This window comes from Fulmarus glacialis, unplaced genomic scaffold, assembly GCF_000690835.1.
Source record: "Fulmarus glacialis isolate BGI_N327 unplaced genomic scaffold, ASM69083v1 scaffold1414, whole genome shotgun sequence".
Classification (NCBI taxonomy): Eukaryota; Metazoa; Chordata; class Aves; order Procellariiformes; family Procellariidae; genus Fulmarus; species Fulmarus glacialis.
Window position 1 is genome coordinate 26886 of NW_009207205.1, and position 15600 is coordinate 42485.

The 15600-nt window shown below is 37.2% G+C and overlaps 1 protein-coding gene across 1 annotated transcript in view; it reads left to right on the forward strand.

The window, feature by feature from the left end:
- Nucleotides 1-15600, forward strand: part of ST8SIA4 (ST8 alpha-N-acetyl-neuraminide alpha-2,8-sialyltransferase 4) — a gene marked incomplete at its 5' end in the record, with an annotated part of 55528 nt that overhangs the window by 22610 nt on the left and 17318 nt on the right. Inside the window, one exon of the mRNA XM_009575988.1 lies at nt 1341-1634. Within this exon, the coding sequence (XP_009574283.1) occupies nt 1341-1634 (294 nt within the window). The remainder of the gene's footprint in view (nt 1-1340; nt 1635-15600) is intronic.

The window sequence follows — 15600 nt, forward strand, 5'->3', positions numbered from 1 at the left end:
ACATCTGCCCACACGTCATCAGAAGCTTGGACAGCTTTATCTCCTAAGAATATGTAGGCTTTATGGTCTTCAGAACATCTCTTTCTGAAGAAGATAGGACCACTTCTTTAGCTGATAATTACAGAATGAAAATGATGTTCTGAGGAATTAGTGTTATCAGTCAGGACTAGGTCATCAGTTGGTGTTAATCAATATTGCCCTGCTGACTTCAGTTATTTTTATTACATTGGAGATCTGGCCATTAGAAGATGCTAAGGGATAAGCTTAAGTAAGAAGTTTACTGTACCAGAAAAGAATTGCAGAACTAATAGAATACTGTTCATATTAGGAATAGAATAACATGCAAATGTTTTGAAGGAACAAGTTCCAACATTGCTTCTTAGCTTCTTTCACCTCAACAAAGCAATTCATTAAATTGTGAAAATATTGTTGTGTCAAATACTTATTTGGGGCATACCAGCTACGGGCTAATTCACTGAGGATGTTATTGAGGTGATTTGTTTCAGTCAGATCATACTGGTCACTGGAATCACAATTGATTTCTGAATTGCATTTTGTCACCTGCATCTAGTGCTGCCCTTAGAGAATATTGCCTCTGTGTGATTACTTATACATGTATTTATATAACTGAGGTAAAAAACTATGCTGAACAAAGGCCTGATGAGACTTTTTTCTCAAGCCTAGAAAAAAGCACAAAGCTACTGCAAAATTAAACAAGGTTTGAAAATGAGACATCAAGGAAAAATGGAAAGATTAATACTTTTTTCCAAAAATTTCACTTCTAAATGAAATGAAAATACTAAATTTCAAAACATCTCATCAGCTGCAGTGATAATATGAAAACCCCAAACTCATTTAACATGGGGTAAAGTTCACTTTAAATCATATTTAAATGCTGTATTGTAAAAAAAAATGCAATGACTAACCTGTGTAAATTATATTTTTAATTGGCTGGCATGTCTTCCTTTAAGAATGTGAGCTGTTGGTAACATGAACACTAATGAAAGGTAATAGGTGTTAGAAAGCATACTCTTACTCAAAAGTGCTACTCTAGCTGTCGATGCATTTTAAAGCATGATGACATGGTTTTCATGCGTGCAAAGATCTTTTTTTTCTCACAGCATTATGTACATTTAATGTTTTTAAGAAATTTGTCTAATGAGTGTCTAAGTTGGGTAAAATGCTATGTGTTATCACGCCTATTATGACTGGTATTTTCTTCTCACGTTAAATTGAAATGGGCTTGCATGTTCATTTTCAGCTTTCCCTTCATGCACACATTTTTCTGAGTTAATGTTTCATATTTATTTTCATTTTTCCATTAATTTCTTCCTCTTCAGGTGCAATCTAGCTCCTGTGGTGGAGTTTGCTGCCGATGTGGGAACTAGATCTGATTTTATTACCATGAACCCATCAGTTGTACAAAGAGCATTTGGAGGCTTTCGGAATCAGAGTGACAGAGAAAAATTTGTGCATAGACTCTCCATGCTGAATGACAGTGTCCTTTGGATCCCTGCTTTCATGGTCAAAGGCGGAGAGAAGCATGTGGAGTGGGTTAATGCATTAATCCTTAAGAATAAATTGAAAGTGCGAACTGCCTATCCATCACTGAGACTTATTCATGCTGTCAGAGGGTAAGTGTCTGGAAAAGACTGGTCTGTCCTTGGCACAATGAAACTCGTAACTACAATTCCTAGCAAGCAGAGAAAAGCTCAAGTAAAATGTTAAAAGGAGTAAGATATTTCCATTATTGCTGTAATGGATTGCATTTATGATAAAATGAGTTTGTTTAGTAATAAATGTCTTCCACTCATTTAGCCTGCAAATAATGAAATGCATTAGCACAATAACTTTTCATTTTCACTTTTATGTACAAAACTTTTTTGTGATCATTACAGTGATAAATTAATGAAAAAATGGTCTGAATTCAAAAAATATCTGTGAGTCATCAAATCAGAGGACAATGAAAGTGCTACATGTCTTCTTTTGGGCAAGACTATGGAGATAAAAAATATAATTTAAATAGCATAGGGGGAAGGTAACAACCATGTAAATAATGAAGTCTGGCAGACCTGAAAATAATGAGCTCCTTCCTAAAATCTTTCTATGATTTTGTAGCAATCTTTCTCCTTTTGAATTTGGCCAGATGCTTGGGCAATCCAAAAACATTGATCAGAATCACTGAAAACATTAATGTAACTAGTTGTTAAAAAAAAATGCATCCATGCTTTATGCAGAGACTTTTATTTTCAACCCCATAATTATACAAGCTGTCAGATGAAGGCTCCAATGTCTTTGTCACTACAAGTAAGAGAATATAGGGCTATGCATGAAAAACATTCAGAAGATGACGGTAGGGCAATATCTGTTTGTGCAGTGAATTATGACAGTATGGTAATATTCAGCTTGAGTTCCTTGAACTATGCTGTCTGTTTGTGGGGTTTTGGGAGATGCCGTAGAGTATTAGTATTGGCTTGTACACCAGTTACTGATTATGTATCTGCCTAAAAAGGTGTTTCTGTTACAGCAGCAGAGATAAGATCAGAGGGGATGTTCGAACTGTTACCCCAATCTAGTATGAAAGTACGAGAATAAAGCTTAGAAATATTCTTCAGGATATTAGGACTTTTGAATATGCTTTTCTCCTTCTGCCATGTCTCAAATAGATGAACTGCTGTGTTCTTCATGTGGTATGCTTCTGGCACTGGAAAAAAAAAATCCATTCCCTTTGGAATACGGAAATCCTTTGGAAATCCTTTAATTTATTACTGGGTTGCTCAGTTTCCATAGTTGTTTGGACAGTTGTTTTATTATACAGTTACACTTTAGCTATTTATGGGCCTTGGTTGTGTTGAAGTTTCAAGTGTTCAAAATGCTTACAACACATGGATAGGTGTAGTGTGTATTCAAAATGCTTATAACACATGGATAGGTGTAGTGGTTTTTGCTTGTGTGTATAAATCTGAATAAATAAGATTACTTCCCGTTTACAAACAGCTGTTCTCATTTCCATCTACTAAGTCTGGGCAAAATTATGAAATGTGAATGGTAATTCAGAATGTGCAAGTCTTCCAGTTGGCCAACTTGAAGGTCCTTTAGAGGGGTTTGTCTTAAAAAAAAGAATTAGCACCTACATTGTCTCTCTGAAAGAAAGGCAACAAAAGCTCTGCCATCAGAATTGGTGTTGAAAATTTAGACTATACTGTGTTTCAGATTATATCTAGCAGTGTCATCTGATATGACTGCACAAATTTGTCAGGTTGTTGAATCTGTGCTCTAAACCTTAGGTCCTCCACTGCAAACTGTGTTGTTTAATCACCTTGCTTTCCCTTTTTTGTTCTTGTGGGAAGTAACCAAATATCATCATGTTTCTTACTATTCTTTTTTGTAATTTGAGTAAGAACAAAACAAGAAGTCAAACTTATCTTTGGTCTAACTCTTGACTTTACAAAGTGAGATGCATGAGGTGAATACATCTTCGTGAGTCAAGTTTGGAAGTGATACAGTTAGCAGTAATACATTTGGAACAAATATTTTTTAGATTTCTTAGAAGGCAGTCTTAAAACACCAGCCCATAATAATGAGTTTTGTATCACAGCAAAGTTACATCTTGGGAAGGAGTATCATCTCTTTACAGGTTGAATTACATCTATTTAAGATTTGTTACGTTTAAATGTCAAATGGAATACCATGGTAGTATAAGAAATTAATAAGCAAAAACTGTTCTTAAATTAAAATGTGCCTGAGCGAAAAAATAATATGTTCTATAAATAAGTAAAGTAACTTGAAAAATAAAGTAAAACTTAAACTTGCATAACCTGATTATCAAATCAGTCCATTTTGAGCAGTAAGACTTGGGAAAGTTTAAGCAAGTTACAACTGCTAACTTCAGTTTAACGGACAGCTAAGTCTGCTGCCATTTAAAACAGTGTGTGCAACTTACGTACTCAGTTTTAAGGAAAATCTTCATAATACTGTATTCTATCCATTGTGCCCATGTTTATTTTAAATCAGTTGAATTTATGATTGAATTGATGATTTATGAGCCTCTGAAGAGATACTGCCTAAAAGGAGTTCCTATAAAACATTCATTGTTTTATGAATCTGAACTATTTTTGTGTATTTGTTTTGATATATTTGATAAATTTGTTTGTATATTTGATGCTTTTGCAAGCTCTCTGCTTGCAAGTTTAAGTCTTTGTGGCCATGTTAACAGTGATGACCTGTGGTGCTGCAAAACAGAAAGGGTAAAATAAACATAATGTGAAGATTGCTGTTAGTTGAATGAGAAGCGAAAACAGGAAATCTACCCACAAAACCTGCATGTTAAAACACACTGTAAGACCTGTGCAGAACATCTATCTCCTTCATAGGGTGCCTGAGCATATGTGCAAGACTGTGAGAATGCAAGGCTTTCAGCCTCTTAAGCCGTAACAGGGAGATGGAGTTTGATTTACTGATGAAAGCATGATAAGGAAAGCTGAACTGCAAGTAGCGGTTTTTGTAGACTGTCTTAATTTATCACAAGGGAACTACTTCATCTGCAGCTGTTGTTTTGTAGATTGTAAGCCTTCTCAAATAGTTGTATCTTTGTGTTCGAATATAGCTCAACAATTTTCATTAAAGGCTACAAAAGCGTAGACCAGACACATGGGAATGTAGCATTTGCAATCACTGTCCTGTATTAATATTTGTAACATCCCCAAACTCCTCTTAATGTCCATCCAAGTAAGTATTCACTTCTTTTGTTTCCAGTTTCTTGCCTTGATAATTCCAAAGCATTCTGGCTTTGCTCTTTATTTGAGTATGCGTACTTTGGATTAAATAATAATTTATATGAAGGTACGTAGAGCTGTTTTAAATTAGATTTTAATGATAAGAGAATCAGTCAAGAGTCAGTGTGAGTCTTATGTTGCTTTTTATATCTTGAGAAACCCTCCCAACTTAAACACAGTGACATTTTTGTTAGACCATGCCAAAGACATAATACCAGGAGGGTCTACTGAAGAACTGTTCCTCAACTTGAGGGCATATTCTTACAGAGACGAATAAAAGGTGCAATTGTATGTTTAATAAGCTAAAAGATTCCATTGAGCTGTTTCGGAAGACTTACGCACCCGTGCTGTTTTTCCTATACCAGAGATATACCTGTGGATGTGGTACACTACAGGGCTATACCGTATCCATATCATTCAGCTGGTTGAAATGAGGCTTTTATTTGAAACTTTAACATATTATATTGCTACTAAATCATCATCTAAAAATACAAAACACCGTGATAAAGGCCTGAAAACTGCCTAAAAAGAAAGATGTCTATCCTAAAAAGTTACAATTATAAAGCCTTCCTTTTTCTGGAAGAACAAATAAATTCCCAGTGTCAATTTAAATTGATATTGAGAGTTCTTTGATTTAATGCACCTAAAATTTTATTAAAAATATGGAAATGCAGTGTATTGTGGGCTAAATCATTTAGTAACTAAGCATCAATAAAGTTCATCATTCCAGCCTGACAAATTAATAGAGACATTTAATGCTGAAGGGGGCAGGCTGATGGCCACAAGGTTTGGAAAGTATTGTCTCTATTTCTTTTTGTATATATCACACTGCCAAATTGTTGAGACAAATTAGGTTTTTCCTTCATCAGTCTTTAAAGCGTAAAGCACAGGCAGTTTCTAAAGACAGAACATTAATATTCTTAGACTTCTGATCTAGTGAGGCCAAATTCTGTATTTCTATGTACTGTTTTATGTAATAACAGAGCAGTTTTGCTGCCATCACATACAACACTGAAATTCTCTCTCCTATTTTTCTTTTTCTTTTAATGAAAAAAACTTTCTGAACGGCACATAGTATTTGGGAGTTGCTCTTGATCAGATAGTAGAATAATGACTGCATTCTGAGATAATTTTGAAAAACTGTATTTTTTCCTGTCCATTTTTTGGGTCATAAAAAAGGTAATGTGGTGTTTGAAAAAGAAATTGCTTTTTTGCAGATTTCATGCCTTATTAAACTTCTGTGAATGATGGCCACTCCTCTAAAATCTCAGAGGGATTGAAAGTTTTGAGAACAGATTATGTAAATATTAATTCCAACATAACTACTTTTTTAATCAATAGCATATCTTAAATGGCCATTGGATTCAGATTTTTTCTTCAGTAGATTTAGATCAAATGATTATTTTCTCTATTTTGCTTTTGTACTTCTTGATCAACGAGTTTGTATTTCAAGTTAGAATATTGGATTTAGAAAGTGATTTGGGGGCAGTTACATGATTTTTTTTCATGAAGTGTTTCTAAAAGCTGTTTTATGGAACTTTTAATGTAATTGTGCACACATTATTGACAAAATAATTGAGATAATCAATACATAACAGTTCAAGATGGAACTAGAATCTATAAGTGAAGACCTTAACTGTTTAAAAGGATTTATTTGCTCTCTAACGACACTTCCAGGAGGGTTAATGATAAAGTAATTATAATGAGCAAACCACACAACTTTTGTTTTTTTTTTTTAAATTGAATTTAACAACAAATTTCAGAAACTTTGATTTATTGAGATTTAATGCTCAACTCTTTCATTAGGATTATTTTTAATAATATTTTCCAAGTGAGATGATACTCTTTGAGGTGTGGACAGTGTCTATATAGAGTCTGGTCTCAGTAGCAGATGGAATGGAATATGCATTAAACAGTAGGCAAACAGGAACTGAGCCTGCTGGGATTAGAGTCCAGATCTTGTTGTTTACTTCCAGTGGTGGCAGACAATCAAACCTGAAAGTAGGATCAGCAGGTGCTTTCTGCTATGAATCCTGCTTTGCAGTTCCCTGGAGGGAGTAGAGAGGGCTCCCGAGACTAAGCATGTTGTTGGTACATTAGGTGGAGGCCAGAGTTAACTCCCAGAGTAACTCCTGCTTCTGCTGGTGAATATCTGAAGACATGGGCTGAAGAGGCAGAACACTACATTACCACTCCCCCCTGCCATCAAGCAATACCATCTTTTACAATACTGTATTTTTCTGAGAAGTTTTTTCTCATGTTTCCTCTCCCAGCTCCACAAAACAAAGTTCTCAGACTCATCTTCATGTGTAAGAATGTTTTCTTGGCTTTTTCCCCTATTGGAGCCATCCCATGAACTATTAGTCACTCAGCAGCAATATCACCGAAATTGCCTCACATAAGATTCCTTCCTGTCTTTTGGGTACAGAACAATCACGTGGACATCCTGTGGGATTTGCCTGTGCTCAACTTATTTCCTCCTTGCTACTGCCTGCAAAAGAGCAGTATTACAGTTGATCCTGCATTAAACATGGCAGAATGCCCACTGAAATCTCGGTTTTGCCTGTGTAAAGAGTATGCTGTGCCTATTTATGGTCACTTTTCAGTGCAGAGTCTTTTTTTCCTTTATTAGTGAAAGCAAACAGCTGTTGTTTGAATGTAGTGACCTTTTACACAACTTCACCATGGCCCCAAAGTCCTTTGCTATGGGAATTACAGAAAAAATATTTTGAGAAACTCAAACATGCAGAAATCAAATAGTTCTCCAGCAGCTCTCTGCTAATAAAGAAACAATTGCTAGGAGCAATCTACATTGTAAACACTTCTGTTTCTTCTCTTACTTCTAAGAGACTTTACTTTTTTTCTTCACTGCTAAAGTATATTTCTTAAGAAAAGATATTTTGGAGTACATGGATGAATAAATAATCACTGCAGAAAACAAAAGATTTTAAAAATGGCCATTAAGCTAAAAATACAATACTATACTTAATATAAAATGACCATGTCTTTTGCATCATGTCATACAAATATTCAAAATACTAGGAAAAAAATTCACGTTTCCCTACTTTTCAGTGGAGTACATTCCCGTTTTTCATATTTGTGTTAAAATAGGAGTTCTGTGTTACAGTATCCTTGTGCCCTTGCGTAACGCATCAGTAGAGCTGGCTTTGTTTGATAAGTTATACAAACAAATGGGATGCCAGTTAATTTGGATTTTCAGAACTTAATCTATTTTGTGAAGTCGTTCGTCAGATCCTGGGATCATGTCCTAATAGGAGAGCAGGAGGTGATGCTCCCATTGCTGAAGTAGAGACTCCCCGGGGTTGTGTCTTTCAGCCCAGCAGCTAATTACCAGGGCTCCAGAGCCTGTGTACCCCATGAGGGTGCCTCCTCATCTGGTTCAAAGTTTCTCAGGATGAGCTTTTATTTCCTTTGCACAAGATCTCCTATTTTATTGTGTTTCAGGAAGATTTAGCAAGGTCTGTCAAGAGATATGTCACTTTTTGAGAGAAAAGAGAGCTTTTTCAATGGGGGCAGACACAGTTAAAGTAGAGGAGGACACAAGGGGGAAACTGAAAGTGTCTTGTTCGCATATGGAGAAAGACTTCCATGCTTCAAATCAGAAGCACTGAGTAGCATTTAGGCATTTTATGTCTGAAGTTACCAAATGCCAAGGCTAATGGCTACCTTCCTTCCAAACACTTGCCAGCTTGTGGGAAGCAATTGGTGTCTTCCTTTTACACCAGGAGTCCAGGGTTTAGAGTATTTCTCTATTGTGTAGGAGAAAAGCTCCTGTTCATTCCTCTTTCTGAGGTGTACTCAGTCTGTCTGGGATGGAGTTAACTTTCTTCATAGCAGCTCTGTGCCAAAATACAGGTGCCAGGTTTTGGATTTGTGGGTAAAACAGCATTGGTAACACACCAGTGTTTTGGCTGTTGCTGAACAGTGCTTGCACAGCCTTAAAGCCTTCTCCATGTCTAACTCTCCCCCCACCAGTGAGTAAGCTGGTAGTGGGCAAAAAGGTGGGAAGGGACACAGCCAGGACAGCTGACCTGAACTGACCAAAGGGAAATGCCATACCATGTAGGGTCGTGCTCAGCAAGCAATAAAACTGCGGTAGCAGAAGAATGGCGGGGGTTGTCTTCCAAGGTGGCCATTGCTGAGAGACGAGGTGGCCTTGGTCTGCTTGTGGGTGGTGGTGGGTGATTGTCTTTTTCCCCCCTCTTTCATTCACCTAGTAAGCTTGTCTTTATCTTGATCTTTTGCTCTTCCTGTTCTCTCCCCCATCCCACCCAGGAGGGAGCAGAGAGCGAGAGAGCAGCTGTGTGGGTGCTTGGCTGCTGGCCAAGGTCACCTCATCATGGAGGGAAGGAATTTGTGTATTTGCTACATCAGCCAGGTATAGGCTTTTCAGAGACTAAGGGAAGCCTACTAACTTGTTCCAGTTTACATCAAAGAATTAAGAGACTGAGTTAGAAAGTGAGAAAAAGGGTGAGCATTGCTGTATTTCAGACACTTGGGAGATAAAGAGGCCAGGTGGTTAGGTCAGCGCTGTCATGCATGGTGATGTTTTAACCAGAGAACATGTTTTGAAAGAAAATAACTGATTCATCAGGTGACAGGTCTGAATTCTGCTTCCTTGTGTTAGAAAGCACACAATAGTTGAGTTAGATGCTAGGTGCCTGCGTTTCAGATGGAATGAGATTTAAATCTCTCGCCAGTCATCATTTCCTTCCCAGACTGGACTGAAGTCTCTGCCCTGCTGTGCATTCTGTCTTACGCATCTCTTTCAGCAGAGGTTGTTCCTGTGAATCCTGTTCTTAAGTGTCCTGCTGTCCTTACGCTCATGTGTAGACTTAAGGACATGTCTATACATGTATAAGAGATTAACGTGTGTGTGGATTCACATTATGAGTTTCATAGGATAAGGTTGCTGTATTGAAATCCTTTTTTGAGATTTGTCCTTCAGTCTTCAACAAATGAATTAATGGGCCACATGAAAAATCAAGAAAATAATCGCTACTTCTAAAATGTAAAAAAATCATTACTTTTATTTCTACCTTTTTTTTTAAACGATATTTCTGTATTGAAAGAATAGTTGATATGCCTCATGAGCACTATGGAGACAGCTTATTTACATTTTCCATTCTGTATTTAGTGGGAACAAGAGTCATCATTTGCATTTTTTGAAGCATATATTTAGTGAAGTAGTCAAAGAAAATTGTCTTAGAGAAAGTTATTGCTAGAACTTGCCTTTCATTTTAAACTTAGTTGTACTTTATTGGCTAGCAGTGGGATACAGGGGAATTTCCAACCAGAATGAGTAATCATTTTCCCTTACAACTTGCAAGCAAAGATGACCTGTAAAAGGATCTGAGGTAAGACCCTACTGAGAACAAGTGCAACTGCTGGTTTCAGAACATTTTGGAGGTTCATGAGGGTGTTTTTATTATTTTTTCTGTTTCAGTGTAAATGTGGGCACACTCATCAGAAGTGTTGGCAGAGAGGAAGTAGTGGGTGTATCAGAGTCATACTGAAACCAACAGGTGGCACAACTTATGCTTATATCAAAATCTTCAAATGAAATGTAACATACAGAAGGGCTAAGAGGGCTAAGAGGGCAGTATCCTCCTGTTTGTTCCAGACTGCTCCTACAATGTAAAATCCATCTGTGGGCTTTGCAAACTGTTTGAAAGGTTCGTGTTTGGCATGAACTTTCCTGATAAGGCCTTTCTTACCTTTAGTCTCTAAAGGATAGAGTATAGAAGAAGATGCAAGAGAGAGAAGGTAGACTACAGAACGTACCTCTCAATTACAAGAAGCTTTCAGCAAATAATGTCAGTGTTTCTTTTTATCTTTCTTTGCACAGCTAGCAGTCATTTTAAAATCACTGAAGTGAAACCCTGAGGACTGATAAAGACAGGATTGAGGAGGGAAACTCTCCGTCAATGCTGCAGTGTATTCTCCTCTCAAAACAGTGAGGTACACGTGCCTGCATCAGATGGGAAGCTGCACGGCTGCAAGAAACCTCACAAGTGTAGCTGTGAGCCATGCTGTGGAGACTGTGTGCTGAGGAGATGGTGCAGCGTGGCTGGCTATAGGGGATTGCTGTAAGCTGGCACTGGAAACAAAACACAGGGCTTGACCTGTGGACCACTGATGGCAATTGGGATTTCTGCTGCCTGCAAGGGGTTTGTCGTGGGTTTTCATAGAGAAATTGATTCACTGTAGTTTGTCGGTTTCCCTGAGTCCCCAGGGATGTTTCACAGTGGGAGTATATCCATAGAGATGACTCTGGCTGGCTGTGGAGTCAATTAGAAGGTGAACTGAATGAATTCTGGGGAGGAAGAAGGAGGCGTTTGAGAGAATATGGGTAGAGGAAGATTTGCCTGATGCATTTGGAAATCTCAACTCTCTGATGTTGTTAGTAGTGAACATCTGTCCTTTTCCTACTGAATCCATTTAGAGAGCAGTAGGCTTCTCATTGACAAGGGTAATGCAGAAAGGCTTTGTAGAGTGCAAAATTTGCCTGAAATCTTCTGGTTTTAACTCATGAGATTGCTAAGCCATTGTTGCTATTTTGGTACAATGATCATCCTCTGAAACAGAGGTGAAAGAGAAGAGGAAATCTGTCTTTCTGTTTTTGTTTTCAATTTCTATAAACTTGTTTGTAATATGCAAAGCAAGTTCTGGGCACGAAATATCTGGGAAATGTGCCAATGTGTAAACACACTTCATTTCTGTAACATTGATGACTTGAAGTTGAGTAGCTTGAATTCACGCTGAAGATCTCACTTCAAATTACATGGCTGATGGTAACTTAGTAAAGCAGCACTGGGAATATACCATGACTTTTAGCATTATAATAAGTAACAGTGAGACAGCTCAGTTTTTACTTAAAGGCTTTAATCAAGAAAGTGACAAGTATTTCCTTTCCTTTTAAAAGATTTTTTTAAAATGCATTTACACAGCCTTTTTTTCTTTTTTTTTTTTTTTCTTTTTAATTGTAATCTTACAGTTTAGTGAACTGGCTAGCTGATTTGTTTCAGGATTGTCATAATTCCTTTTTTTCTTTATTTGATTTATAATAGCAGTAATAATAGTAGACACCTACCTGCTAGATGCCTCTATACATTTTAAAGTGCATGAAACTCACAGAAAGAAAATAAAACAAGTTATACAACGGAGAGGACACATCTCTCAATTTTTTTGGCAAATACTAGCCAGTCATGACAAAGTCTTTTGTCATATTTCTCTATACTCCATTCTGAAATATGTAATAGAAAAGATAAATTGATGCAGAAGGCTGTCGTGTCAGCAAATCTTGGAGGAAGGCAAGCTAAAGACAGGAAATCTTTCTGGAGGAGAAACATCTGTTAATCTCCTTACTTGAAAACCACAGGAATTTCTGTTGGGAAGTTATTGCTTGTAAAATTAGTAGTGGGATCTGCAGCCTTTCACATGGGTATCATATATTTGTTTCTAATCAAGTATAGCAGTGACTGAAAACAGTTTTTTCTTGGTCTATTACATGTCCTGGTGAAACCAGTTGGTGGGCTTGGCAGAACTCCAATCACATCTCATTGCTGCTAATTGGCATTTTGGTTGGCATTGTTTGCAGTGAAGCTGGAGTTTAATAGGATGTGAAAAGTGAGAACAGTTGTTCTTTAAAGGCGCTGGTCCTTTGGCATGGCAGCGTGTGGACTCCTGTGTATTTTTTCAGTGTGCTTTTCATATTTAATGGACTTATTAAGGCGATCTCTCACTTTTGAGCTCTACATTAAGTTGTGATGCAGCAAATTTTTCAATCACGTTCTTCAACACATGCTTGCACATGCTTCAATGAATGCTTTTTAACTGTTTAAAGGTTTTGTGGAATTTTGATCTTAAGGAATAACTTCTACCTCCTTATTTTACTGAAGTAGTTCACTTTTATTTGTATGAAGCCTGGCTCTTGTGGTTGGTTAATTCAGTGACAGCTGTGGGATTTATTGTGGTAAAATCAATAGCTTTTTTATCTGATTAATCTTCTCTGGTTCATTGCATTGACCAAATTTAAGGGCCTATAATGGATATTTTATATAATAATCTCTAAAAGGGAGACTTCAGATTTTATTGATTAAATCAAAAGAGGTCAGAAGATTTTCTTCTATATAGTTGAAATTAGTCTAACAAGTAACATAGCATTGAACATGTTGTTTTACTGCATCTATCCAGACCTGATGTTAGACATTATTGACTTCAGCCTTCAAGGGGAGTTGGGCACAAGCTGAAAGCAGTTTTAACCTGTTTATCAGTCCAATGAGCAAAGAGCATCCTGACCATATTAAGTTCACAGGCTACATTTTTCAACATCAGTTTCAGTATCAGTGCCATTACTGAAATGCTCCATGGTACAGGGCATAGTCCTCATCCTGGGATCATCTTTACAAATTTCCCCCTATTGCAGGGATACAAAATACAATATTCCACAACAGGGAGCAGAATGTCCCAGAGTGGTGTCTTTTTGTCTTTTTTAGGGTAGATTTAACAGTTGATATAAGGTGTTAGAAAATGGTCTCTCAAGAATACAGACCTGTGGAATAGATGTTCTGGGGAACAAATAAATTATTCCAAGGTTTTCTGAAGTGTCAAAGACAGAATTTAACAATTTGAGTAGGTCCTTCCATTATTGTGTTCCTAATTCCTTAATAGAGTGGACACACTGCATTTTATTCTTATTCCTCATGTATTTGTTTTTTTTAATTTTCTGAACGTGATAGCATTTGCATTGTTTTGAAAAGAGAGAAAATTAGTTAGTTAGGGTTTTTTCTGTTACAGAAATATGTTTACTGGGCATTGGTGTAAGAACAGACATTCACGTCAGTAGGAAAGACTAGATCTAATGGTGAAAGCTAGAATTAGTGCAAGTTATTAACTTCAATTGCACCACTCCAGTAACATTCTGTTGCAATTTTCATAGGAAAAATGCTAATCAATTGTAAGTTGTAGTAATGCTTTCATAAAGTATTAGGAATTCCATAGGTTTTTGTAATGCATATTTTATAAATTTAAACCAAAGTTACCTGTATGTTTCAAAGCACTTAGCAATGTCCACCAGTTAGTCTGCTGCATGCTACTATTATTATAACTTTGCAGTAAGACTACGTTGTTCTTTTTCCCTTACTAGCCTTTAGTTGAATTGTCATCTTCGTTCAGGCAAAAGATTTCTCCTTGTGCTTAATTTGACACAGCTTTCCTAGAGAAGCATTGGCTGCGTGGTTGAAGAGTCTTATCCCATCAGTCGCAATCTTATATTGTTACAAACCAAATTCCTTTTCCACTCCAATTGCCCATGTTTGACATGGGAGATAGCTTTGCACGTGGTAATTTTTAATGAACATTTTGTCACGCCCTCACCAATTCCCAGAAAAAGTCAGGACCCCAGGGCACAGTTTGACAAAGCAGGTAAGTTCAAGATTAACATGAACATGTGGTTATGTTGTATTACATATTATTTCAATGACACGGGTATGTATTATTTGAACTGAAACTAAAATTCAAAATTACTTAACTTCTCTCATAGCTGAAATACAATCTGTGTAATTGCCATCATCTAATAGATATTTAATAGTCATGAAATAAATAGGAAAATTATCATTTTGCATTTATTAGAGGATTCATCATTACTGTGTAGGGCATGGGTCAAATGCATTTCTTGGCTGAGGTATCTTTGCTGACCCAAGCCATTATCAAGGTTTCCTACCAACGAACTGCTTCAATACCCTTTCTGAGGCTTGAAGCGCTACTCTGAGACATATAAATAAAGGCTCATTCAGGAAGGGAATATGGCTGGTAGAAAGCAGGCTGCTTTTTTATCACTCTGCCCGATCTCTGCCTGTTAAAATTGTCCCTATGGGCCGGGTGAAATTGGACGCACTCTTGGATTTCTCAGTTTTAGCTCCAGCAATAGGAGAGGTCGCAATGTGGACTTCTGTCTTCATCCTTAAGGTGGAGGCTGACCTCTGGTATCAACCCTGCTGATGCCACAGACCAAACTTCTGCCTAGGAAGCTAGCCTGCCATCACGATTGGCCTGGATCAACCCCTAGGTCCATGAAATACACCAGCAGCAGGGAGCAGCAGTGTTGTCTCTTGTGCCAGCCCAGAATGGGAAGGGAGCCCCAGAAGATGAGTGGAGAGGAAAGGAAGGTTTTCCAGCAGTGGTTACTGCTCGGGGCAGAGCTTTTCCTTCAGCGCAGGAGGGAGTTCTGCTTCAAAAACAGACACAGCATAATTATAAGTCAAAATATAAGCTTAGGCTGTAAGTGTCCTAAAAACTTGAAAATCTCAGTGAAGTAAAATACCTGTCTTCTGTGATTGCCTTCTCATTTTGCTGTGAGGAAATGCTGGTTTTCTAGACACTACACATTTTCTTTTGTCTGTCACTTTCCCAAATTTTCACTCTTTTGCCTTATTTCCCCCACCTCTGTGTGTGAAAGAGTTTTGTAGCTAGTCTTATTTTACTGAATAGAAAATTAGTTGTGAAGGCAAAGGTAGTTCCTTCTCTAAAACCATTAAAATATTCTTGTGCCATCTCCAATCTGATGATGATTTTTCTCTTCCTCCCATTCATCCCTCTGGTTCATCACTTCTGTTTAATCCAAACTAATGCCAATACTCTTTTTAGAGAAGGAAGGAAGTAGTATTTACAGTATATATGAGAGGGAAAAAAGCAATTGACTCCCTCTAAAACATACTTACATTTCTAGCCCCGTTTACTTAAAATGCAATTGCTTTCTTTTGCTTACTTTTATAGCTGTTTTTTTAGGATTGGGCCCAGTGTG